The sequence below is a fragment of the Poecilia mexicana genome, unplaced genomic scaffold, assembly GCF_051168715.1.
Source record: "Poecilia mexicana isolate PSO_F unplaced genomic scaffold, ASM5116871v1 scaffold_8, whole genome shotgun sequence".
NCBI classification, from domain to species: Eukaryota; Metazoa; Chordata; class Actinopteri; order Cyprinodontiformes; family Poeciliidae; genus Poecilia; species Poecilia mexicana.
In genome coordinates this window covers 6093164-6117532 of record NW_028263377.1, presented here as the reverse complement: position 1 = coordinate 6117532, position 24369 = coordinate 6093164, and the positions used below count along the sequence as shown (strand labels likewise).

At 39.6% G+C, this 24369-nt stretch overlaps 3 protein-coding genes across 4 annotated transcripts; 1 reads left to right on the top strand and 2 right to left on the bottom strand.

The window, feature by feature from the left end:
• Window positions 1-320: 320 nt before the first annotated feature.
• farsa (phenylalanyl-tRNA synthetase subunit alpha) lies at window positions 321-9316 on the top strand. The gene is made up of 13 exons (XM_015010296.2): window positions 321-504; window positions 698-835; window positions 1969-2067; window positions 2158-2276; window positions 4479-4571; window positions 5571-5699; window positions 5788-5903; window positions 5974-6058; window positions 6143-6242; window positions 7157-7325; window positions 7540-7617; window positions 8346-8460; window positions 8942-9316. Exons 1-13 carry the CDS (start codon window positions 358-360, stop codon window positions 9045-9047), a joined length of 1494 nt encoding a protein of 497 aa, XP_014865782.1. The 5' UTR covers window positions 321-357; the 3' UTR covers window positions 9048-9316.
• Window positions 9317-12196: 2880 nt separating this feature from the next.
• LOC148157923 (uncharacterized) lies at window positions 12197-17650 on the bottom strand. The gene is made up of 2 exons (XM_088008107.1): window positions 14944-17650; window positions 12197-13446 (listed from the first exon to the last, which is right to left on the bottom strand). The coding sequence occupies exons 1-2, from the start codon at window positions 15170-15172 to the stop codon at window positions 13139-13141; spliced, it is 537 nt and encodes a 178-aa protein (XP_087864233.1). The 5' UTR covers window positions 15173-17650; the 3' UTR covers window positions 12197-13138.
• Window positions 17651-17792: 142 nt separating this feature from the next.
• gcdhb (glutaryl-CoA dehydrogenase b) lies at window positions 17793-23100 on the bottom strand. Of its 2 annotated transcripts, none has more exons than XM_015010302.2 (12): window positions 23000-23100; window positions 22506-22621; window positions 22038-22070; window positions 21792-21932; window positions 21329-21391; window positions 21060-21230; window positions 20391-20520; window positions 19399-19615; window positions 19219-19322; window positions 18982-19107; window positions 18721-18881; window positions 17793-18353 (listed from the first exon to the last, which is right to left on the bottom strand). In XM_015010302.2, the coding sequence occupies exons 2-12, from the start codon at window positions 22606-22608 to the stop codon at window positions 18280-18282; spliced, it is 1323 nt and encodes a 440-aa protein (XP_014865788.2). In that variant the 5' UTR covers window positions 22609-22621; window positions 23000-23100; the 3' UTR covers window positions 17793-18279. The 2 variants fall into 2 exon arrangements, with proteins under 2 accessions (XP_014865788.2, XP_014865790.2); XM_015010304.2 differs by lacking the exon at window positions 23000-23100 and adding an exon at window positions 22696-22838.
• Window positions 23101-24369: the final 1269 nt, after the last annotated feature.

The window sequence follows — 24369 nt, the reverse complement described above, 5'->3', positions numbered from 1 at the left end:
ACTTAAAGTAGTTAAAATTCAAATAATCTCAATTGAATTTTGGTTCTCACAATTTACCTCTGTCAAAAAACACAAATTTTAACTAAGTTGAATGGAATAAGAGTTAAACTTGTTTATTTATTAATTACACCTACAGATAATGAAAAGTTAAAATTTAGTGTCTGAGAAATTGAATATGACATAACCAGCAAATACCGTTTTTATTCGCTGAACTCAGTTTTTAACTATTCTTACGTTTTTCATTGATGAGTATATGCCACTCTCAATATGGCGGGGCATACCCTGCGAGACTTGTACGTAAGCTACTGAGATCGTGACGTCACATCCCGTCTCTTTCGGGCACCACAGGGCTCCAGCATGGCGGACACCGGTGTGGTGGAAACGCTTCTCCAGCGGATTGAGAAGGTGGACGGCGGCGCGGACAGCCAGGAAGTGGCAGCCAGCCTCGGGGTGGACCACCAGGTTATCGTCGGAGCTGTGAAGAGTCTGCAAACGCTTGGCGACGTGAGTTTTTCCGGCCTGAGAGTCAGCGGAAGTTGGAGTGTCACTGTCAACATTCAGCGCGACTGATGCAATGGGATTTTAAAGAATGCGGACTTGGAAATAAGTCAGCTAAACGAAGGAGCTGAGAGGAATAACCCCCGGTCTCGGTTGTTTTCGGGTGAGATAACAGTTACTGTTGCTCTTTGCTGTCCAGGTTATCTCAGCGGAGCTGCGCTCCTCCAAACACTGGGAACTGACCGAGGAGGGCACGGAGATAGCCGAGCAGGGCAGCCATGAAGCCCGGGTCTTCAACTCCATCCCTCTGGAGGGTCTGCCACAGGCTGAGCTCATGGTGAGGGATTTATTTCTATAAGTTGTAGTTATTTTTTCTGAAATGATGATGATGTAAACTGTCATCATTTGTGTCTGTTTCTGTCCAATTAAAACATGCGACTTAATTTATAAACTCACCTTATCCATAAATTAGCCTACGTTTCTATTTCATAGCTAAGGATAAAGGTTTCTTCAGTAATGCACTTTACAGCTGGAAATGTCCGAAACATAAAGTACTCAGTTACTTCTCTAAATAAACTATTAGTGGGGGCACCGGGTGGTTCTGTACTGGAGGCAGCTGTCGAAGGTTCGATTCCCGACCTGGGCCAGTAAAGCTTCCCTCTGTGAAGCTACTAATGATTAAAGGTTACTCGAGCTAATTTCAACTGAATTAGTTAAACAATTAGTTATCACGCATTAGGTTTAACTAATTTGATTAGAAATGGAATATATTGCAAGTGAACAAGTATAATATGATTTATTGTGAAGCATATCTTAAAAAATAAAAAACACAAATTGGAGACCAAAATCTACTTTAATGTAACCTAAAAAAAACAGGCCAGAAATCCAGTCCAATCCATAAAATAATCACTTGTTTTAAAATACTTTACAAATTTTTTTATTTAATTTCATTAGCCACTTTTTTTATTGTTGATTTAGCTTATGAACCCTTTTAAGCTATTTTTATTTTTGATTTAATTGTTGGCATTACAACCTCAGTATTTTAAAGTATTATTATTAATTATTTAAATGAAATTACAGTAAATGTTAAAAAGTGTGTGATCAGTACACACATTTTAGAAAATCCCATAAAGGATTTTCTAACTCATGAGCTTCTAAGTGCAAATTATTTACCTAGTCAGAAGCTATTAAAAAAAACATATTTGCTGTTTATTGTCAAATATAATTGTGGCAAATAATTTTTACCATAAATAAAAATAATTTTGGTAATTCCAACAAATCTAAAACAAGAGACGTTTTGTCTGATTTAACATCAAACGGTGACAAAAAACAAATGTCTGCATTTTCATTCGTTGTGTGTAAACTTTTGTACGAGTTTTTTATACAATAAAATATTTTAAAACTGACTCTGCAGAAACGGAGCCGTTTATTTTAGCCGACGTCATTGCCCTCTCGCTATCTCTCACGTAGAAACTCTCCTTCGGGAAGATCGGCTTCAGCAAGGCCATGTCCAACAAGTGGATCCGCGTGGACAAGTCCCACGATGGAGGCCCCAGGATATTCAGAACCGTAAGCCCTCCCTCGCACCAAACCGGGTCTTTCTGGACCAGCATGATGGTTCTGTTCAAGGCGACGGTGTGTCTACGTCCGTTTCCTCAGGTGGAGAGCATACATGACCAGGTCAGAGAGAAGCTGCTGCTGGCCAAACGGGGCGACGCCGCGCGGCTCGACGAGAAGGAGAAGAACGAGCTGAAGAAGAGAAAGCTCCTCGCTGAAGTGTAGGTCATTCCTCTGCCACTAGGGGGCAGCAGAAGGTTTGATCAGATCTTTTATCTACTGATCTCAAACTACCTTCTGATTTACAGGCTCTCCTCTCCAGCTTGCATAACTTCACTGTTTTCAGTGTTTCTCTATCCAGCATTATGTAAAAGAGTTCAGGATTATTCTGCTGAGCTTGGATGGGAACATTTGGATTTTGGTTTTTGGATGACAAAAAATAATAATAATAAAAAAAAATATGCTGTGGGTTTATGTTTTCCCTCCAAATCCTCTTACCCAAGAAGTCTGGCTGATTGGCGGCCAAAATGCACACGCGCAAAGCAGCTCCAACTCATTTTATCCTCAGCAAATCTTCCCCACTGAGTTCAGCGAACACGGCATTTTACTGCTGTTCAGATCCTTTTCAGACCTCCAAGTGATGAGCAGATATGTGATTATTTTTCATGCTTTAAGGTGAAGAAGGGAAACAGATTTCCAGCCCCAATGACATTTATTGGCATCCCTGGTAAAAATGTGTAAAAAAAAAAAAAAATATATATATATATATATTAGGGCTGTTGTAAACGAATATTTTAGTAATCGAGTAATCTATCGATTATTCTTACGATTAATCGAGTAATCGGATAAAAAAAATTATAAAATGAAATATTGGTAAATCTGGCATAATACCAATGTTACTATCAGATATCAATATCAGTCCAATTTTTCATATTTGAGCATCCCTAACAGTTGCTTTTTTGTAGTTTAGAAAACTAACCTGTAACAATAATAGCTCACTTTCTAAGTTAACCAGAAGAAAAGTTATAGAAAAATCTGAAATTATATTGAATTTAATAACAAAGAGGCAGGCTCACAAATATGCTTATAAAAAATGTCTACAATCCAGCTTTTAGTTTATGTATTCATCTTCAGTGAGTTTAATAGATTAATTAAACTCACCTTGCCACCTAACCTGTCACGCTTTGGGTTTGAAAATACGGGAAATGCCGCCTGGAGTGGGAGGAGAGGGCGAATGAACGAACGTAAGATGGGGTGGAGGGGAGGAAATAGACCAGCGGACTGACGAACCGTTAGACCGGAGGACGAACACGGGGGGAAGCAATACGGGATATTTACGACACCTTCACTGGTCACACTCAGAAACTCATCTACCAGCCATGTACGATGCGCTCCGCCACCCGTTTCTTCAGACCGGGATATGAAATTTATTGTGCGGTTCGTCGGTAAAGCTACATTTACACGGGAAGCATCAGCTACTCAGCCGCCCGCCCTGTTCAGTCTATCCGCTCACCTCAGCGCTCTTCCCGCCGTTCGCTTTCAACCAGCAGCCCCGGAGGAGAAATGCTGCCGTACTCCAGGCATTCCCCCAGTCATTTTAAGGATGTTTATTGGCTCCCCAAAAACGATAAAAAGTCGGGCATTATCATCAATCAATAAAATCCCCACGGGCCAATCTTGAAGATTGGACTTTATGCTGCTGAGACTTAGCTTTTGTCAACAACTCAGAGGCGGAAGTGAGAGCTCCGCGCAACGCAAATGAAGTCCCGGCCGGAACACGGTGCGCTAACTAATAAAACATAAATTAACGAAGCTTCGAGGCAGGTAAATTTTCCTCGAGGAATTTTAGTAATCGAGGTACTCGAATCATTCGAGGAATCGTTTCAGCCCTAATATATATATATATATAAAGAAATGTGTTTTTTATTACTTAAATCATCTCACTGTTGAGATAAAAAAAGACTTTTAATTTGAGTGAAATATTTAAAATAATCATTATTTTTTTTAAGAAAGTCTGTGGTTTTAAGAAATTTTACTGGTAGCCTTAACAATCCTCTTTAAAATAAATTAAAGAGGATTGTTTAATTTTTAAAATTCGTATTTCACCTTTTTCTTAGTTGATCATTGGTAATCTTGTTGCTTTTTGGGGGGGTTTTTAATATGATATGAAAACAGCATTATCATCTTATAGTAATCAAATCTCCATAGCAACCATCAGACATGGTAGTTTGGGAGTGATTTCAGGATAAAGTGCATGAAGTTTTGCTAAACGCTTGAAACTCTAGAACAACTCAAAATGTCTTAAAAAAATCAAAATATTAATGTTGGCAAAGGTTTTCAGCTTTTTAGACTTTGTGTTTTATTAATACACATTGTATTGATTTATAACCCAGAATGTCATTTTATTCTTATTATTTGTTCAGCACTGTTAAGTCTTACTGGATCACAAAGGGAAACTCCTTCAGCACCACGGTAACCAAACAGGAGACGGAGCTGACTCCTGAGATGATTGCCAGGTGAGTGTGTGTGTGGAGACGAACACGGCGTCCGGTCTGGCCTTCCCCGTCGGCCTGGTGGCGGGGTCAAGCTCTCAGACGGAGGACGCAGAGGAACGTCTGCTCTAACATGGGGACGGGTCCAGAGTTATGGACACCTTGGTCCTAAAGGCAGAGCAGGACAGGCGGATGTTTGTCCTTCTGAGTGCGTTGCTGCTAAACCGATTCACTGTCCTAAATAAAGCCCAGAGTTAGTTTGTTCCAGGTCTGGTTAAGTAGCAAAGAAGAAAAAAACGACAGATTTCCAGACTCCCTTCTCTATCCTCCCATTTGTTCCTCCCTGTTTGTTCATTTGTCTTTGTGCCTCCATGTTTTTTCCAGCTTCCATATTTAAATCCTGTCCTGTAGAAATCCCTTCAGCAGCGTCTCGCTTTGCTTGAAAATATTCTAGAGGTCAGATTTTTCTAACAGCAGCATCCAGATGTGCCCAAAACGTATTATAAGTACATCAATATAAGGCTTTCTGTCGCCTGAGCGGCAGATTAAAAAATCTACCATTGGGGATGCACCGATATGGGAAAAAATGTACCGATAATATTACTGTTATCACCGATATTTACAGATTTAACAAGGAAATATTAAATATATATTTTTCATAAAATATTCAACACCTTGGCTACTCTTCATCATTGTGAGATTGAAATAATTGTCAGTTGCTAATATTGGCACAATTGCATTTTTAGGAACAAAAAATATATTTTAGAAAATAGCTAATATCGGACCAATATGGTATGTTAAAAAAAATTTATATTGTAACATACAAACATGTAAAAAAAATAAAATGAAAAAAATCAAATATTGGCCGATACCGATGTGATAAATATCTAATATTGGACCAATACTGGTATTAGTGCCAATATATGGTGCATCTGTATCCTCCAGGAACAGGAGTTAGGTTACTGTTACCTTGAGCAGGAGGAGGGTGTGGTTACATGTTTGATCTTCTTTGCTGTGACATAGTGGCAGCTGGAAAGAGAAGAAGTTTAAACCCTACAACTTTGAGGCAATGGGCGTGGCCCCCGACTGCGGACACCTCCACCCTCTGATGAAGGTGCGGACGCAGTTCAGGCAGATCTTCCTGGAGATGGGGTGAGACTCTGTTCATCACCGACACGCAGGAAACGACGGCTCACCAACCGATCTGAAACTGAGCAACGCGAATCTCTTCTCCTTCTAGTTTCTCCGAGATGCCGACCAACAACTTCATCGAGAGCTCCTTCTGGAATTTCGACTCTCTGTTCCAGCCTCAGCAGCACCCGGCCAGAGACCAGCACGACACCTTCTTCCTGTCCGGTGAGTCTCAGTCGCAGCTTCCTCTTCCTCCGCTGCTCCTCTCTGCTGACCGCTGACCGTCTGGTTTCAGACCCGTCACTCGCCCACCACTTCCCCATGGACTACCTGGAGAGAGTGAAGAAGGTCCACTCAGAGGGCGGCTACGGCTCGCAAGGGTGAGAGCTAGCTAACCTAGCCAAACTAGCTAACCGACGTTGAGTTGTTTAGCAGATGTGGGTCAACGCGATGCTGCCTTTCAGGTACAAATACGACTGGAAGATGGAGGAGGCTCAGAAGAACATCCTTCGAACGCACACTACAGCTGTTAGCGCGCGCATGCTGTATAAGCTAGCACAGCAGGTGAGCAGCACACCGACCAATGAGCACGAAGGAGCCAGGTCTCCAGACAGACACAGTTATTAGGAAGATATGTTTCATCAGGCCTTGGAGCAGGGCTGTTATGAATGTTCATAAGACCTGGTTGTGCCAGATTGTGTTGATGAAACTGTTAAAATATTAATAAGTAGATTAAATTGTTGCCCACTTGTCGTAGTGGCAGTCAAACTCAGCCAATCAGAAAACATGTTGGTCTTTAAAAAGGGAAGTTGTCATCCAAAAATTAAACAAGTAATGTTTAAAAAATTAAACTGAAATTAACAGAAATGGAAAATGATACAAAATACGACAATTTATATAAATATTTTCACTCTGAGTAGGAAGCCTCATGCATACCTGAACAAATTAAAGTTGATTTTGGAGGATGAATCAGGATAATAATCTCCTAACATGTCCTTGATCTCAGGGCTACACAGAAATGTGTGATTTATGCTAAAAGCCTCAAAAATAAACAGTTTAAATAAATTAATGACTCCTGAGAGGAATTGCCAGAAATATGCATAAAGCTTCCTGTCAAAGTGCTTAAAATGATCTAGATGTAAGGTCACATATGACCCTTTTTAAGGAACAAATCATGTTTGATATTTCCTGATACATGATGGTTGGTTAAATCCTTCTGCAGCTCACAGATACTTAGGAAACAGAAACATTTTAACTCTGCTGCCCCTCAGCTCTGTAGAAAACTTAGATCAAACTTTAAATGTGATTTTTTTATTTTTATTTTTATTTTTTTTTACCAAAAACCAGTTCTCTTGCTTACCTTTGTTTCACAACTGTTGTTTCTTAAAAATGAATCAGTTCCATCCAGTCTCTTTATGACTGTCATTGTACTGTTATCACCCACGATGCACCTCTCCTGACGCGGTCTCGTCCTCCAGGAAAAGTTCACCCCTGTCAAGTATTTCTCCATCGACCGGGTGTTCAGGAACGAGACGCTGGACGCCACCCACCTGGCAGAGTTCCACCAGATAGAGGGCGTGGTGGCCGACTACGGCCTCACGCTGGGGGACCTGATGGGGGTCCTGCACCAGTTCTTCACCAAACTAGGTACGGATGAGAGCAGCAGAGCTGGGATTGGATAAAGAATAACAGGAAAAAGTAACATCTGTTTTCACGTTTCACTAAATCCACAGCATTAGCGCTGTCGATTTAACCTTTTATCAGAGGTTACTGTGGAAATTAACACTGAATTTCCTCTTTTTGTGTTCAGCTTAAAATTTCTTTAGACATGGAGTCACAGAGATGTTTTGTTTTCTTCCAGGAATAACCAAACTGCGCTTCAAGCCAGCTTACAACCCCTACACAGAGCCCAGTATGGAAGTGTTCAGCTACCATGAAGGTACGCTAGAGCTCTGTGTTCATCTGTAGCTTATATTTACATGTATATGCAGAAATTAATATCTGATCAGAACAAGATTCACCGATTCAGTATTAAAGTTTGTATCAGTCCTGATATTGAAAAGCTTCTAAATCGGGTATCAATTACAATGTGAATGACCTATGGGGGCAGATCTATTCAGTCTAATTCTATGCTGAATGCTTTATTATTTATTCTACATTCATAATTACACATTTTGAATCATGTTGTTGCAGTTTATTGCCCAAGATAATCAACCTAATTTTTTGTCAGTTTCTTAATTATTTATTTTCCAGTGGCTGAACAAATGAAAGTTGTTTTTCCATGTTTGACCAGGCTTGTGGAGCTGTTGGTGAATTTAAGTGTGATGTTCTGGTGCAGAGTTAGCAAATACATTTGTAATTAAGTTACTTTAATTTCTGTGTTTTTTAAGAAAAACAGAAACATTTTAAGTCAATTTGTTTTTCTGTATAATAAATCCGAGATATCGGTATCGGAAGTGAAAATAGTGCATCGGTGCATCTCTATTAAAAATAAGCTTAAACTTGATGCTAAAGTTTTGAAATAAGTCACTTTTTAAGTTTTTTTAACTGCTGAATGATCTACCAGGAAACACATTTTGTGATGTTTCTGTCAACTGTGCTGCTCTCGTTTTATCCTTATGTTCATTTCACGTAGAGTCTTATTCTCTGTCTTTCTGTGGGTTTCAGGGCTGAAAAAGTGGGTGGAAGTGGGAAACTCTGGGGTGTTCAGGCCAGAGATGCTGCTGCCCATGGGCCTCCCAGAGGACGTGTCGGTGATAGCCTGGGGTCTGTCTCTGGAGAGGTGAGCCACTCGCTGCAAAGTGTAAAACAAGGTCGCTTCTTTTCACGGACTTCTGTCCACTCACCAGTATTTCAATAAGCCTGACCTATGGATTCGATTTCTAGCTGATACAAATTTTGTTTTTGGGTTTTTTTGTCTGAAAAATTGCTAAATATATAGCAACAAAGTAAAGTTGGCAGTGACTATTGTTAGGTGTGAAAGTGGGAAGCAACTGTTTGCGAAAAATCAGTTCCTACGTGGTTTACAGCTGGTCGACCCATCTTACTTTAACAAAAACTCTTCTTGTTAAAGAGTTTTTGTTTGTATTTGTTGAAGCGCTACAGCCAGAACCAGAGACCCCGTCTGTTTTTAACGAGCAGACGACCCCATAAATGGGGTTATGCATTTTAATTAGTCTGATTTAAAACCCTCGTGTCAGACTCCTCCGTCGCTCCATCAGCGTTTTCCTCTTCCTCACTCGGCCGTCTCCTCTGCTCCGCAGGCCCACCATGATCAAATACGGCATCAACAACATCAGAGAGCTGGTGGGACACAAGGTGAACCTGCAGATGGTCTACGACAGCCCCATATGCCGACTGGACTCCTGAGTTTCACCCTCATCACATTACCCACGCCTGGAGCGGACCCGTTTTCCCCCACGCAAAACATTTCCACAGTGGAAAACCCTCCACCCACTGGGTTGTCCTAGTCAAAGTCTGAAAGGTGGGGGGAAATGTTTGGGATTTCCAACCCAACCCAGAAGTAGCGTAATAGTGGCCTCCATCTTTGTTACACCCGGCAAACTCTTTCTGCACCGTCTTGTCCAATTTGTACAGGGAAAAAAAGAAGAAAAATAAATCTTTTTCTAACAACCCCATCACCTGTCATTATTTTAAAAGTCTGTTTTGTCATATACACCAATATAGTGCCTTGAAAAAGCTATTCAAACACCTTTAAAATAAACTGGTTAGCCTAATCTCTGTGATGTTGGAAAGCCACAACTATAAAACACGTTTCACTTCAACATTTTCCTCCAGAATAACCTCAGAATGAAAGGCAGCTAATTTAGAATTAGGAATGGGGTTTTAGCACCAAAGGTTATCTTTTTTTTATTTAGTTTTTCATGTTGCACACTGGATTTCATTTATGAATGTGAGAGTAAGAGCGAGAGCTGAATGCAAGTACACTTCAAAACCTGTTGAGTGTGAAAACTTTTGCTCTAGGAACTCAAAGTTGAAGCAATGTCACCAATTTATTTTCAGAAAAGCATCACGGTCACTGGAAAAACAACAACAAAAATAGAATTTACTTTTTTCTCAGAATTCTAATTTTAAACTTTTTGAGATCAAAAGTCATAATTTTGAGAAATAAAAAGTCTGAAATATTTTTTTATTTTCTTTTTGGAGCGGCTCTTTATCCTCTTCCTTATTTATTATTATCCATTTATCTAAAATGGTCCATAAAAACCTTTCGGTGCTCGAAACAAAGCAGGCATTGCATTATTTAAAGGGACAGATTTCCTGAACTCTTTGGTGTTAAAACTTTCTTCAATTGATTTGTTGTTCCAAACTTGAGCAGATTCAATCTTTGCTCATCCTGATTTGTGAGTCAACTATTTTTGCCTTACTTGGTGTCAAAACTTGACAAAGTCCGAAAACAACTGTGACTGCAGACTGTCACGTATTCTGTTTTTGTTTTGTTTTTTTTCTTTCCTAATGCCAATTACTACCCTATTTTTATTCTCTCTGCTAGATCTGTTTGTCTGGCAGACGTATCTGCTTGGGATTCTAAGAATATTGGATTAAATCTGTCCTTCCAGCTTCTTGGAAGGGGTTGTGAAGACCAGAACGGGGTTAGACATGATCCCCACCTACATGGATATGTATTTTTTCCAACACCTTCTTCAGTGGCATTGCTTTATCAAGTCATCTTTCACTTCAACGTTTTCCTCCAGAATAACCTCTCAGAATAAAAGGAACTGCTGCGCCTGAGTTTGCCTGCTGAGTCTCATTCATGCCCCAACGTAGTACCTCCGTTATCCGCTTGCTGCTCGAGAGGAAAGTTCAGAGAGAGGTCAGACGTCGGGTTACCTCCGTAAGCTCATGCTTTACTTTGATGCCATTGAATTATTACTGAACACAGTCCAACTGTGTGTAATTTAATTTGACAAGTTAGGCGAGTAGATGTTAATGATTTCATCAAATAAGCATTGGTTTCTCTAAAGGAGCAACAGAGATTCATTGCTCAAGTGGAGAAATCTCTTTATGTGACATTTTGGTCTTAGAGTAACAAGAACAAAGCCATTAGCTGTGTCTCCACTACAAATGTGTGCAAAACGTTTGTGCATCATCTTTCAACTACTTCCTGTCGTCGTAGTCTTTGTGGTTTGCGCCAATGGCAGCATCCGGTTGTTCACGTGACTCGTGTGATGCGCAGTTTTGTGAAATAAACCAGTTTCGGGGCTGAAAACCGCCACGTCCTAGCGCTAAAATGTTTTATTTAACAACTAATTATTTTATCCCTTATTTTTCAAGAATGTCGGCTGTTTCCATTAAGCTAATTTATTTTCAAAATGTCAAATTGCACTATTATATGGTTAATTAAAAGTGCAGATATTGTTGACAGAATGCCATAAGACTGTTGCAGCAAACATAGAACTACCAAACCAAACCAAAACTAACTGTAAAGGGCTGACTACACCAAACCCCATAGTGAAACATGAGGGAGGCGCGATTATGCTCTGGTGATGATTTGAGTAGGAACAGGAAAAGTGGAAAAACTAAACAAAGGTCAATTTTTGAAGAAAGAACCTTTTTCCAGCAGGATAACCATAAATTTAAAACTCGAGTTTTAATGGAGTATTCATTTGAAATCTATATGAACATGAGCCAATTTGCTCTTTTAGTCTATTTTTCGTTTTATCATAGTAATCTTTAAAACCGAGTTTCCGGGACGCCGGTTGGCTCAGTCGGTTGAGCGCGTGCACCAAGTGTAGAGGCTAGTCCTCCTGGGTCCGACTTCCGGTCTCGGGCAATTTTCTGCTCGTCTTCCCTCTCTTTCGCCAACCTGTTTCCCGTCAACTTACTATTACCTATTTCTTTTCTCTGAATTAAATTGAAGAACGTCTTTTCCTTTTTCTTCCACTTTGAGTCCTACTCTTAGTCTGTCATATGAAACTTTGAAATACACAAAAATGTTGTGGAGTTAGACGGCACAAATTCTTCCGCAGGGCGCTGTTTTTCAGCAAACCTTCTAGAAGGAGGTTCGGAAAAACAGCTGCAAAGATAAGCAGGGATTTCCAATTTTCCCCTCTTCTTAAGAAGCCCTGCAGCTTCCGCGAGCTGGTATTTGACAACAGCTTAACCTCGCTAGCTAGCAAGCCTCGGATGCCTCGGTGCCATAAGCCGCATTGTTTGGCTCGGGTCAGACCGAGAGAATCCACGGCTGCGTGCGACACCTGCGATAAGGAATGTCGGATTAAGGCGTCTCGTGTGCGCACATGCTGAATCGCCAGAACTCCGTTAAGTCTTCCTCTTACGCTAATCTCTCAGTGCCTTGAAATAACACTCAGCAGAGCGCCGGCAGCCAGTCGGTGTGTCTTAATAGGATGGAAGCAGCTTTGGAAACTTCCAAAGCCTCCAATTACGTAACCTCAACAAGCACCACGCAGAAGGAGTGCATTTCGTATGTACAACATGCCTTTTTAATATGAAAACATCTATATCGGTCCTCTGACTTTTACAGCTAATTTCTTGTCATTTAAATGGATTATAAAGCCAGAACAGACGGAGCAGTCTGTCAACCCGAACAGAAAGTATTTCTTCCAAAACAGAAGTATATAAGTTACATCTCTTGGTTTTTGTCTGGGGAATAACAGAGAAAAGAGAAAGCAGTGTTATATATTTTCCAGGCACACAGTGCCATTTTATAGCACAATCAAGTAAGTATGTTCTACAGTTGTTATATAAGTGCTATAATGAAATATGTCTAAAAACATTTGGCCAACATTCTGCCTCCAGAAAGTCATCACAGCATGGCTCCTCTATGTCGTTACCAATGTTTTTCAATTGTTGCACTGAGAAGTGGCTCATTTAAGTAGCTCAGCAGATTCTGCAGTTCCTCCAGGTGTTTGCTAATTGCTGCTAGCTAGTCTGAAGGAGCTGAGCATGCTGTGCAGCCTGTGCCTCACAGAGCACAGGCTGCTCTGTGAGGCTTGGAAACTGCAACTCAGAGGAGGAGCTGTGTCTCGAGAGCGGAGCTAAGTCCACCGAATGTTTTGCACAGCTCAATGGTTGCCATGGAGATTAAAAGATTTCTCAGACATGCCTGAAAGAATCAAAGCGACACTTCAGGAATGTCTTTGAGGGAATAATGTTATAATGTTAAGCTCAAAGCTGATTTTGCATAATACCGCCCCCTTTAAAACAACAAAAACAATAAAATCATGATCAGAAAGCTGATTTTTGTATTTACTCAGATTGTCTTTAACATTCAAATTTACTGGATGATCTGAAACATTTAAATCTGATCAGAAATAAAGCAAAAACTGATTAAATCTGCTTCACAGCACATCCAAATTTACAGCACTTCCCGTAAAAATCGTGACGGCACAACATCAATCGGCCATTGCAGTCTTTCCGCTGCAGATCATCTCACGTGTTCTCGCACAGTTAACACACACAGGACGCAGTCATCTGACTCAGAAATCCCCCGGGAGGACGGTGGTCCCCCTGATGGGTCCCGGACTGTCTGAGGGATCCAGAGGGCCGTGGCCCGGCAGGCTGTGTGGGTGTGGCATGAAGGTCGGCATGTAGGGGATGGCGGCCAGCAGCAGCGGGCTGGTCTGGGGGCTGTCCTCCGGAGACAGGGGGATGACCACGTCGTCCTGGTCCCACACGTGGAAGGCGTTGTGGGCGAAGGGGTGCGGAGGGTGGCCGAAGCCCATGGCATACTGCTGGTTCGTGTCCACGTTCTTCTCCTCGTCCTCGGCGGGCCCCAGCAAGCAATCTGACCAAGACAGGCAGCGAGGTTAAACTGATGATGATGATGATGCAAAAATATAAAACAAATAAACGGATGGGAAGCGCTGTTATGAAATGGGATTAATCTTTCAGACTGAATGAATGTTATCTAGGTATTAAGATGATTATTATACACCCTGATGTACTCGAGCAAAATCTGAATCCTGTCGACGACGTTTCGTTCTTTAGCTTCCGGTGCCTGAACTCATCACATTAGATATTGGATTTAATGATGCATTTGAAAGGCCGTACACCTTTTAATACATTTTAAAAGCAAATATTGTTGATTTTTCTTATTGCACACAGGGTCAGAAAATACAGCGTTTAGCTCAGGGGTGTAAAGCTCATTTTCATTTTTAGCCATGTCAAGATCATAAACGTATTCATCATCATCAGATCTTCCAGGATTTACATATGTCCATGTACATACTTATTATTATTATTTTGTATATTTAGGTCATATTAGAATTACTTGCATCACACTTTTTAAAAATGTATACCATTTATGGTTGTATTTGGATTTGCAATTTTAAGTAGAATGGAGTAGCTTGTCAGGAAATTAGCAATTATTCCTTTGGGAACAATAAAGTATTGCTAATTTAGAAACATTTGCCATACTTGCCCTTATGTATGACATCAACTGTAACATTTTGCTACTGACTGTATAGATCATGCACTATACCCTAACATCACATAAAACAGAGGCAGCAGTGTCATAAAAGAAAACTATAAATATGAGAAGAAAAATGTATAAAAGGTGCAATAACTTAGTTGCTAATTCTTTTCTTGGAGCATCTTAACTTTATTAGTGTATCGACACAAAGTACCACCAACATGTTTCACTGTGTTTATGAGCTTTTTGTGACAAACTGGTGTCCCAAAGCTAAGAATTTAGTTTCCAAGTGACTATATTTATTGTTCCATGGTGCATTAATTATGATGTGGAACTTTTTGAACTTTTCCTTCTTTGTACAAACTATGACCTTAGTTAATGCAAATGTGGAAAAGTTACTTAAAAATAAACTAGCTCAGTGGAACTTTATGCTACGCAGCAAAGTTACTAGAACCAAATGTTCGTGTCACTATATATGTGCTGTAAACAAAAAAAATAATTTTGTGTTTTGCATGCATTCTGATGTGTGATTCCAAATAAAACAATCAAGAACTATAAGGCTGTGCTGATTTGAGATTTGGTTTTGTTACAGAAAACATAGTCTCATGTCTTGTCATAAAATCAGACATGTCATTTTTAACAGGGGTGTGAAAACTTTAGAACTCTTTGGATTATAGGAAATCCATAATAATTTAAAACTGGTGCTCAAAATGGACTGAATTATTAAATCAAACTACCCTGAAAAAACCCTGACTTAATTATCTAAAAACCAAAATCACTAGCACTTTCTAGTCAATGATGAGTTTGAGTTCAAGTTGACTTCTTGAAACAACAATGTGATTAAAATCACATCTTGGAAAGACTCAGTACCTGCTATGTCAATGGCCAGGTCCTTGATGAGATGACCGACGATGGCATAGGCGACCCCAACGACCACCAGGGCTGCCATGATCAGGTACAGCACTCCCTTCGGCAGCGGGATGAGCTCCTTCACGGGGGGTTTGTACTGCTTGTACAGAGGGTCGTCTAAAGTCCCCGAGAACGGGTAGGCTTGTGCGTCATAGGTGGAGTTCAAGATGGTAAAATTATAAGCATTCATAATAAAGATCTCTGAGGAGGTCTCCTTCTTTAAAAGAAAAGCATTTTCCAAATATTTAAAAATCCAGTCCAAACGAAGATGGATAAATTCTATTTTTCTGCAACATTTATAAAAATGGCTGGAAGTAGAAGCTTGTTATATTTTCCATCTCTCCTCTGAGTTTTAAATGTATCCAAACCATCGGCGCGAGGAAAACGTGTTTGTCTCAGCGGAACCTCAAAGCAGAAGTCACGGCTGTGATTTGTTGCTCTCTAGTGAGCGCGCGGCTGATGTGAAGCGCCGCGCGCGCTCTGACATGCAACCTGTTAGCTCCGCCCACTTCTAGCATCCTTCATGTAGCTGCTTCTCGTCACTCATGTCTGGCTCCGGCTTTTCAAAGCATGTTACCCAGGCGTCAGCCATGTCTAGAGGCTTTTTCCAAGCTGTTTTCGATGGTTTCATTTTAAACAGGGGGAAGCAGGGAAATTGTGGAACTGTTTTTTTTTTTTTTGTTTTTGTTTTTTTTAATGCAACCTATACATATACATGATTATATTAAGAGAAACAAGCAATTTCATTATACAATAATATGAAACAGACCATGTGGAAATCAGTCCATATGCAAGAAGAAAAAGGAGATTGTTCTTGGGCTCCCTCTGGTGGCAGCGCTGGGTCACGCTTCACTGATAAGAGCGTGCCAAGCACCTGTGGAAAGTAACTAGACGAAAATAATCTCGCAAAAAGGAACTTGTCCTTCAGGGTAGAGACAAGAAATATTAAGAAGTTGAAGAAAAATAAGTCAAGACAAAGATATGTTTGCATGTCGCTTGAAAAAGTAATGTTTATCGAAAAGATATGTGGAGATGCTAACAGGAAATTAGCTTGATATCGACCTTGAACGGTCCAGTTCAACACCCAAACATCTACATTATTTTTGTGAAACTGAGTTTTAACTTTAGAGAAGTTGCATTTAATTTTTCTGGCTTCAAAATGGCATTTTGCTAACATTTGATAACAATAATTAAAACTTCACAATGTTTGACATTTGCTAGCAAAATGTTTTTACATTTACATTTTTTTTTTTTGCATATTTGTTAAAACTGCAGTTATGTGCTGACAGTATGCTGTGAGACAATCTGTGAAAAAAATGGAGCTCTTCCAGCTTCTCCCAGTGCTAACTAGAAACAACTAATCAAAGCCAGGAGGCGGGTCTTAACGCTGTCAATCACCAAAAAAATTATAACTTTGCATCCACCACAATCTGAATTTAAATCCCAAAAATGTGCTATAGCCTGCCACACATTTGTTGCTGTAATGCCACTCACAAATCCCAATGGCGAGTTCTAACCCCTTATTTTGGTTTAAACAGAACATTAGCATATTTGATCCCTATATAAATGGATTGTAAGATTTGTATTTGAACCCTGTCATTTGGAGATCTCATTTTGACAGTTTTGAACCCTGCTGTGATTCTAATCCAGATGAGATTACTTGAGATTATAAACGTAATTATCCTCACATAGCTGCCGTTTGTTGTTGGGCTTCTCCACATCACTTCCCACTTGACTGAAATGACACAGAGGACAAAAGTCCGTTTGGGGGTGAAATTTCGTCACAGGGAGTCACATCTACGCATTCCCAAAAAGATTAAAAGCTTTTAGTCAAGACAAAAAGAAAGGGATGAAAGTCATTTTCTTACATAAGAAGCATGTACCGACAGGGATTTGCTCTTCAATTTCCCTCAGTAAAAAGCAGCAGCAGACACACGGATCTGCTCTCATACATCCGTCGTACCTTGTTGGATTTACAGAGGAACAGAGATGATCTGTTCTGCACTCAGGACTGACAGCAATATTTTGGTTTATTTACCCTGTCATAGAGAAAAAAATGAGGGGGGGTGATTTTTCAGTCATTTGTTCACCATGTTATTTATACATTTATACACTATGACTGACACGAACAGTCAGAGTTCCAAAATTCAGTATTTAATTCACTAGTTTACAAACAATTTATTTAGCTTTCAAATTAAATATTTAGTTAGGAAGCTAAACGTTTAGTTTGAAAACTACAAAATGTGGTTGGTTAATTAGGTGGAACTTAATTACAAAATTAGTATGACACTTAATAGTCATAAATCATCCCTATAGTAAAATTCAAGCCCTTTGGAGAAAAAAATAACTATTATACTAAAACTGAAACATGAGCCATTCGTGATGATACATATTTATTGAACAAATTAATTTAAGATAAAATTACCTTCCTGCTCAAAGTTTATGACAATGTTATTTAAAAAACTCTGCAGTTTGAATATCAATATTAAGCATTTTCCAAATCTTGTAAAATGGTTTGAAAAACGCCTTTATTTTTTTTTAATTCAAGCATTTTCAAGGCAAAGCACCCACAAAAACCCTGAAATTTGTCATGCATAATTTGAACCACATGTGGATTAGAAAAAATATATTTTTCACTTTGAAATTAGTAGAATGTATTTGTAGTCGCCCCATTTAACACATCATTAAAAACCCAAATTGTATGGTATTTGTCCCTTTGCCGAATTCATTTCGATGGTCAAAGGCCTGCACCTGTACAGAGCTTTATCAAGTCCAGAGGACTCCAAAGTCATTTCAAGTGAACACACAGCTATGAAATTGATTTTATTTATGCCTCAGTTATATACAGACATTCTCCACACGTCTAACAGATGTTTTAAGGTTTATCCGTTCAAATGATTGCAGGCCGACATTTTAGTGTTACAGTGTGTAAAGTGCATGAAGTCATAATTACTGTAACAATTTCTGCTCCATTAATGACACATAAGCAATCACAAACACACGATGGGTACTCACACTTTGTTGCTTTTATAACTGCAGGACCAAAACAGCAACAAATCTATAGCTTTTTAAACTCGTTCTCTTTTCACGCACAACTGAAGAACTAGATCTGTTCTTTAGAAGACGATTTGTTCGATTAAAACACACGAAGGAACTCGTTTGAAGGAAATCGTTCTGATTTTCTACAAACGAGAGAGAGAAGTTTATATTGGGTTTTCTTTTTTTCTTTTTTTTTAAGAAACAGACTTGTAATTAGAATGTCATTTCCTTCCACAGAATTGTTTGTTGAGAGCTGGATCATTTGCCAACGGTGAAGGACTGCAAGCCGGTGATGGCTCTGCCCAGGATCAGGGCGTGGATGTCGTGAGTACCTGATGGGAAAAGGAAGATCTATAAATCTAGTAAACAATGGCTGAAACTAAACAAATCTATAACAATATCTAGATTATTAGTGACAGCGTATTGCATGTCGAAAAAAGGCTGAAACAATCGTCAACTGAATTAATAATCGATTAATGGTCAACTAGACACAGACTCAAAAACAAAATAGTCCTATTAAACACCTTTTTTCTATCCAATTATTAATCAAATAATTAAAAGAAAACAGATCATCTACACTGGGTTGATGTGAAGTCAAGCAGAAAGGGCTGAGCTTTTTACGTGTTGATGTTAGAACATGTAAATGATCAAAAGTATATTAAATGAATACGATACTTATGAATATTTTAGCATTCTGACCTTCGTACGTGTTGACGGCCTCCAGGTTCATGACGTGGCGGATGACGTGGTATTCGTCGGCGATGCCGTTGCCGCCCAACATGTCTCTGGCCTGCCTGGCGATGTCCAGAGCTTTACCGCAGCTGTTCCTCTTCAGCATGGAGATCATCTCCGGCGCTGCTCTGTCGTTAAAACACCGGCAGGTTTTTATTTCTGCCCAACCTCTCATCGGATGTTCTTCGCGTTAAAGATGACCGACTTAAGTCTCTTTGAAGTTCTTACTTTTTTTCATCGATAAGCCTGCCCAGCTGCAGGCAGGACTGCAGACCGATGGTGATCTCCGTCAACATGTCTGCCATTTTCTTCTGCATCAGCTGATTCCGGGCCAGAGGGACACCAAACTGGATTCTGGTGAAGAAAAAAAAAAGACAAAAAAGCCCCCACAAAACGATACAAGTTAAATTAATAAAACAATAAAAATGTCCCGGTTTCAGTTCTCGGCAGCAGACGCTTTCCGACCTGTCCAGGGTGTACTGACGAGCCGCGTGGAAGCAGAACTCTGCCGCTCCCAGAGAACCCCATGCGATACCGTAACGGGCGTTGTTCAGGCAGCCAAATGGACCCTGCAGAGGCACGATTACAAACTGAACAGTCCTAAAGAACGGACTTTAAAGGCATTCGTTTTGGCCCTTTACTCACGCCTAGGCCGGCGGCTTTAGGAAGCAGGTTCTCCTCAGGAACCTCAACTTCATCCATAATGATCATCCCAGTGGCCGATGCCCTCAGGGAGAACTTCCCTTCGATCTTTGGGGTGGAGAAGCCCTTCATGCCACGCTCCAGGATGAAGCCGCGGACCTTCCCGTCGTCGCATTTAGCCCAGACCACGGCCACGTCCGCCACCGGAGAGTTGGTGATCCTAAAAGGTAGAGAGGCACGTAAATCAGACACACAACGCACCGGGAAGAGTCATTCCCAGTGTGCTGATGAGTGTTACCGAAAATATACAATTCAGTGAATTCAACCAGGGTTTCTACAGGCCATCAACATATTAAAGGGCAACTTAATGTTTTACATGAATTTAAAGCATTTTAATACCTTTATGAATCAAATTTAAGACTTATATCTCCACAGAAATGAGCTGCATATGTTAATACAATGACAGGCTTCTTATTTGTGGAGGAAAAAAATAGAGAAAATATTAATAATTCTACTGTGTGCCTTCCCTTAATCTTGTAGTTTTAATCCAATTAGAAAATGTAGCACAAATTAAAGTACATAAATGTATTAATAAACACGTAAATATTTCAGCATTTCACATATAGAGCTTCTGTGGTGAAGAGCGCCACTGTGTGGACAACTATGATCATACATCCTTACTGCAGACGTTGGGTTTTACTGAATAATCAAATACATAAACAAGGTCAAATGCCTCTAATATTCACACATTCTCAGATTACCTTCCAAAATTAGATTACATCTCTTATAACTAGTTATTTTTCATCAACATTAAGGAATTACTGACTTAAACCAAGCTCTGATTTCTGGCTGAAAAGTTATTTGTAAGTTAGTTTAGTCTTATCTTAGGAGCATTACGATACTTGCACTAGAAACTGGGCCAGAACTACTTGGTAAAATGTTGCATTTTTGCATTGTGTGTGGCGCCATCATGCTGTCAGTCAGACTCCACCCACCAGGTCTTGGAGCCGTTCAGGGTGTAGGTGCGGCTGGACGGGTTATATTTAGCTCTGGTCTCCATGCCGCCAGGGTCGCTGCCATGGTTGGGCTCCGTCAGGCCGAAGCAGCCCAGGATCTCTCCACGAGCTGCAACACACCAACGGGTCACTCACTAAAACATATAATAATCCTAAGATGATAAAAAAAACATCAAATGTAGAAAATAATTGTTAAGATTCCATTATTTATGGTACCCCTTTACAGTCCCTTTAGCATAGAGCACTGTTTACAGAGACAGCATAGTCTATTTTATTTATGCCTTTGGTTGTGTTTTATATTTCCGTTTTATTTTTTGGAAATGTAAAATATCTTAAGTGTTCTTAACAAAATTAAAGTTTATTGGTCTTTGAGGAGGCAAAATTGCATTATTATGCCGTTATCAATATATAACTTAAATGGTCTCAAAACAACAATATTATCGTGTATCAGAATAATTACTGGGACAATGTATCGTCCAGCAATGTGTTATCATGACAGGTTTAGCTGTACAGGTCAGCAGGAGTGTAAGATTGCTGACACATTTTAAACCTCGGCAAGCAGAACAGAAACTTCTAGACTTTTGCTGCTGATCAGTGAGGATGAGCACCAGAAACCTGCTGATGGACGAACTCTTCAGTTCTTCTTACCCAGCTTTGGGAGGTACTTCTGTTTCTGCTCCTCTGTGCCGTAAGCATTAATAGGGTGCATGACCAGCGATGACTGCACGCTCATGACAGAGCGATAGCCACTGTCCACCCTCTCCACTTCCCTGGCAATCAAACCGTACGCCACGTAGCTTGTCCCGGCACAGCCGTACCCTAAGCGGCAAACACGAAACCAGACGTGTCCTTATAAAGTTTCAAAAAAAGCAAGAAATTAGTGGAAATTTGACTATCCCATAATGTTTTAGACTGACCTTTAATCGTTGGGCCCAGGACTCCCATCTCTCCCATTTCAGACACAATCTCTCTGTGGAACACTGGAAGCAAAACGCAACACAACCCGTCAGCTGAAGCTGGAAAAGAGGTTTTGTTTCCCCAATATAAAGCAAACTGAGAGCCAAATAAATTTCATTTGATTTGAAATAACTAACAGACAGAAACAATATAAAACTGATTAACTTGGAATTTCTACGTTTTTTCTCGCAACTTTTCAAGTTTTCAAACTCAACTTTTTCTAGATAATTTCTGGAATTATCTCAGAATTTTGGAGTTCTTTATGTTGCAGCCTCAACTTCTCTGGTTTTTATATTATTATATCATTTTCTAAACAAAATTACCAAATGGTGATGGGACAAGCCCATTCAAAATGTATTTTTGAAATGTGGGAACCAATTTATTCAATGTAGACCTAAAAAATCTTGAGGAAAAACCTCTGACCTTCATTTCTGTTTGCCAGCAGGATTCGAGGCATGAGCTTCTCCTGGCAGTACGTCCTGAAGGAATCCCTGATGAGGATCTCCTCCTCCGTCAGCTGGCCCTCCAGGTCCAGGGCGTCCCTCCAGTCAAACTGGACTTTAGCTGCCGGACCCACAAACAGGAAATTATTGTTTTTATCATTTAAGCTAATCAGAAAACGTGTTCAGTTCCAAAAAATATACATGCATAGCATTTGTCGATACATACGTGGTCGAGCCCTCTGATCTGACTTTTCTGCATCTGGAACAAAAAATACAAGCAGAAACAGTTAACGTTATGCGCAACATAACAGGAAACGACAAGAAAGAAGAAGATCCTAATTAGCAGCTCCAAATTGTAAAAAAAAAAAAAAAAAAAAAAAAAGTAAAATAAAAAACTACAACTACAAATCCTTCCATCTGCACATCATTCAAAACCAGAAAATCTGAATGAATAAATGTTCAAACATGCTACAAACCGACCTCAACCAAAGAAAATATGAACAAATTAGAACTATTCCAGAGCAATCACATACAAAGTTTCTGGTATTAATATGGCAAACTGTGATAAGGCTCAGTAGCTATGTACACTTTTGGAGCACTCTTTATTTGGAACCCTTTCAGTGACTAAATAAAGTCACTGACTTTCAGTTCCGGTTTAAACACCAAATAGACAGTATAAAGACTAGTTACTGACCAGGTCTGGTCGCTGCAGCGGTCCCCTGGGCTCTGGAGGCTGAGAAGAAGACGCACCTGTGGGGGTTCACCAACAGGCGACACACGGTGCTCCTCAACGCCATGATAGAAACCAGTCTGTGGATATTATATTAAAACAAACTCGTTGCATTCATTGACACATTTATTAGAACATTTCTGCCATATTTTACCTTTAGGGGCAAGAAAACTGGTAGAAAAACGCGTTATATTCATGTCTACTGATGCCTCTTTATCGTGATGGCAAACAAATTAATCCAAACATCGCAGGAACTCGGTCAAGTTAGGCTAACTGAGCTAACCTGTGCGGTTAGGTAACTACAGCTGCTAACAAGCTACACGCGCATGCTCACTGTAGCTTTGTGCTAATTTTGAGTTTTAACGTTGAACTTATACAAGAGTTATAGGAGAAATTAGAACTTTGTGTTACAAAATAAGATGCAGCACCTCGCCGACGGTTGTATGATAAGTATTTACCTATGTAATCTTGGAAAAATAGCTCCTCTAGCTTCACCGGTCGGTCTTGAGTAACAGTGCGTTGACACTTTACCGTCAAAACATACGCATACGTCATCACGTAAGGCATACCTATTCGTTGTAGCGTCATTAAAACGTGCTTATTTTTGATGCCATTTTTGTACAATCAAAAATAATATATCTAAATTTTGAGTAGAGCGAAGAAAAAAATACGTTTTATCAGTGTTTATTACAAACTATTAAAAATCCACGTACATTTTTAAAGAAGAGCGACACTCTGATTGGTCACTTTCTGGGGGAGTGTCACTTCCTTGTAATAATAATAATAATAATAATAATAATAATAATAATAATAATAATAATAATAATAATAATAATAATAATAATAATAAAAACACGTCTCGGTTACCATAAACTTTACTATTAGATGAGCCAGACAAGTTACACAGAAGTGGCACGTGGAATGTTGTATCAAATTTTCCAGGCGTTGTTTTTACTGTGGAACCAATAGGAACATATTTGACAGTGCTTGAATGTCAAAAGAAAAAAACATTTCTCATATTTTATTATGCATTCATTGTACTTTATTTTAAACATTTGTCAGGTGGTTTGTTAATATAAACAGATAATTGGATAATTATGTAGGAAACTGAAGCTACAATTCACACAGACCCACTAAAATCAGACATTAACATAATCAAGACTAGATAAATGTTGCACTGATCATTTGCTAGGGTCAAAATTTGGCCAAATAACAGAAAACCAAAGATTCATCCTTAACTACTCAGATTGGTGGGCGAAGTGTAACGGTATGATGGATATTTTTTTCATACAAAAATCGAATTTTGCTTTATAAGGATTGCATTGTCTCAGCTAAATCCGCATGCTACTCTGGTTTAATCAGTTCTAGTGAAGGTTACTCTAAGTCTCTTTTCTCTGTTCAGCAAAATTCCAAAATAATCCAAATTCATCCCCTCCCTTATGCACTCTGCTGACTTTTGCGACTCTTTCATATCTTTTTTTTTCACTTTCAAATTCTCTGATATCCACTAACAACATAACTCTGTAGGAGCTACAGGAAGCATCTGTCCTCTGGAATCTTAAACAAATGTCTCTGTACCAAATACTAAGTTGTTGTTTTTTTTTAATATTGTATCAAATACTTATTCCAAGAGATAGATTGCAAATAAATAGAAATAATAGTAACAATACAAAGGGATTTTCTTGCTTAATTAAAAATATATATTCTGTCTCTCACAGTTGAGAGAAAATTAGAAAATTAGACCTCTGTATTCAGGTTTCCCACAGATGCACAGTCTACCTTTTGCATCAGACTGTGGATGGGTGTGGAGTGGCTCTACATGCACAAC

What these genes read in the sequence shown, in the direction of transcription:
- farsa (XM_015010296.2), top strand. Translation starts at nt 358, where the DNA reads ATGGCGGACACCGGTGTGGTGGAAACGCTTCTCCAGCGGATTGAGAAG. An exon ending in GTCTGCAAACGCTTGGCGAC is followed by an intron (nt 505 to 697) that starts GTGAGTTTTTCC and finishes TTTGCTGTCCAG; the next exon opens with GTTATCTCAGCGGAGCTGCG. An exon ending in ACTCCTGAGATGATTGCCAG is followed by an intron (nt 4,572 to 5,570) that starts GTGAGTGTGTGT and finishes GCTGTGACATAG; the next exon opens with TGGCAGCTGGAAAGAGAAGA.
- LOC148157923 (XM_088008107.1), bottom strand. Translation starts at nt 15,172, where the DNA reads ATGAATGCTTATAATTTTACCATCTTGAACTCCACCTATGACGCACAA. An exon ending in CCTGGCCATTGACATAGCAG is followed by an intron (nt 13,447 to 14,943) that starts GTACTGAGTCTT and finishes TGTCTTGGTCAG; the next exon opens with ATTGCTTGCTGGGGCCCGCC.
- gcdhb (XM_015010302.2), bottom strand. Translation starts at nt 22,608, where the DNA reads ATGGCGTTGAGGAGCACCGTGTGTCGCCTGTTGGTGAACCCCCACAGG. An exon ending in CGCTGCAGCGACCAGACCTG is followed by an intron (nt 22,071 to 22,505) that starts GTCAGTAACTAG and finishes TTTTTGTTCCAG; the next exon opens with ATGCAGAAAAGTCAGATCAG. An exon ending in CGTCAGTACACCCTGGACAG is followed by an intron (nt 19,108 to 19,218) that starts GTCGGAAAGCGT and finishes TTTCTTCACCAG; the next exon opens with AATCCAGTTTGGTGTCCCTC.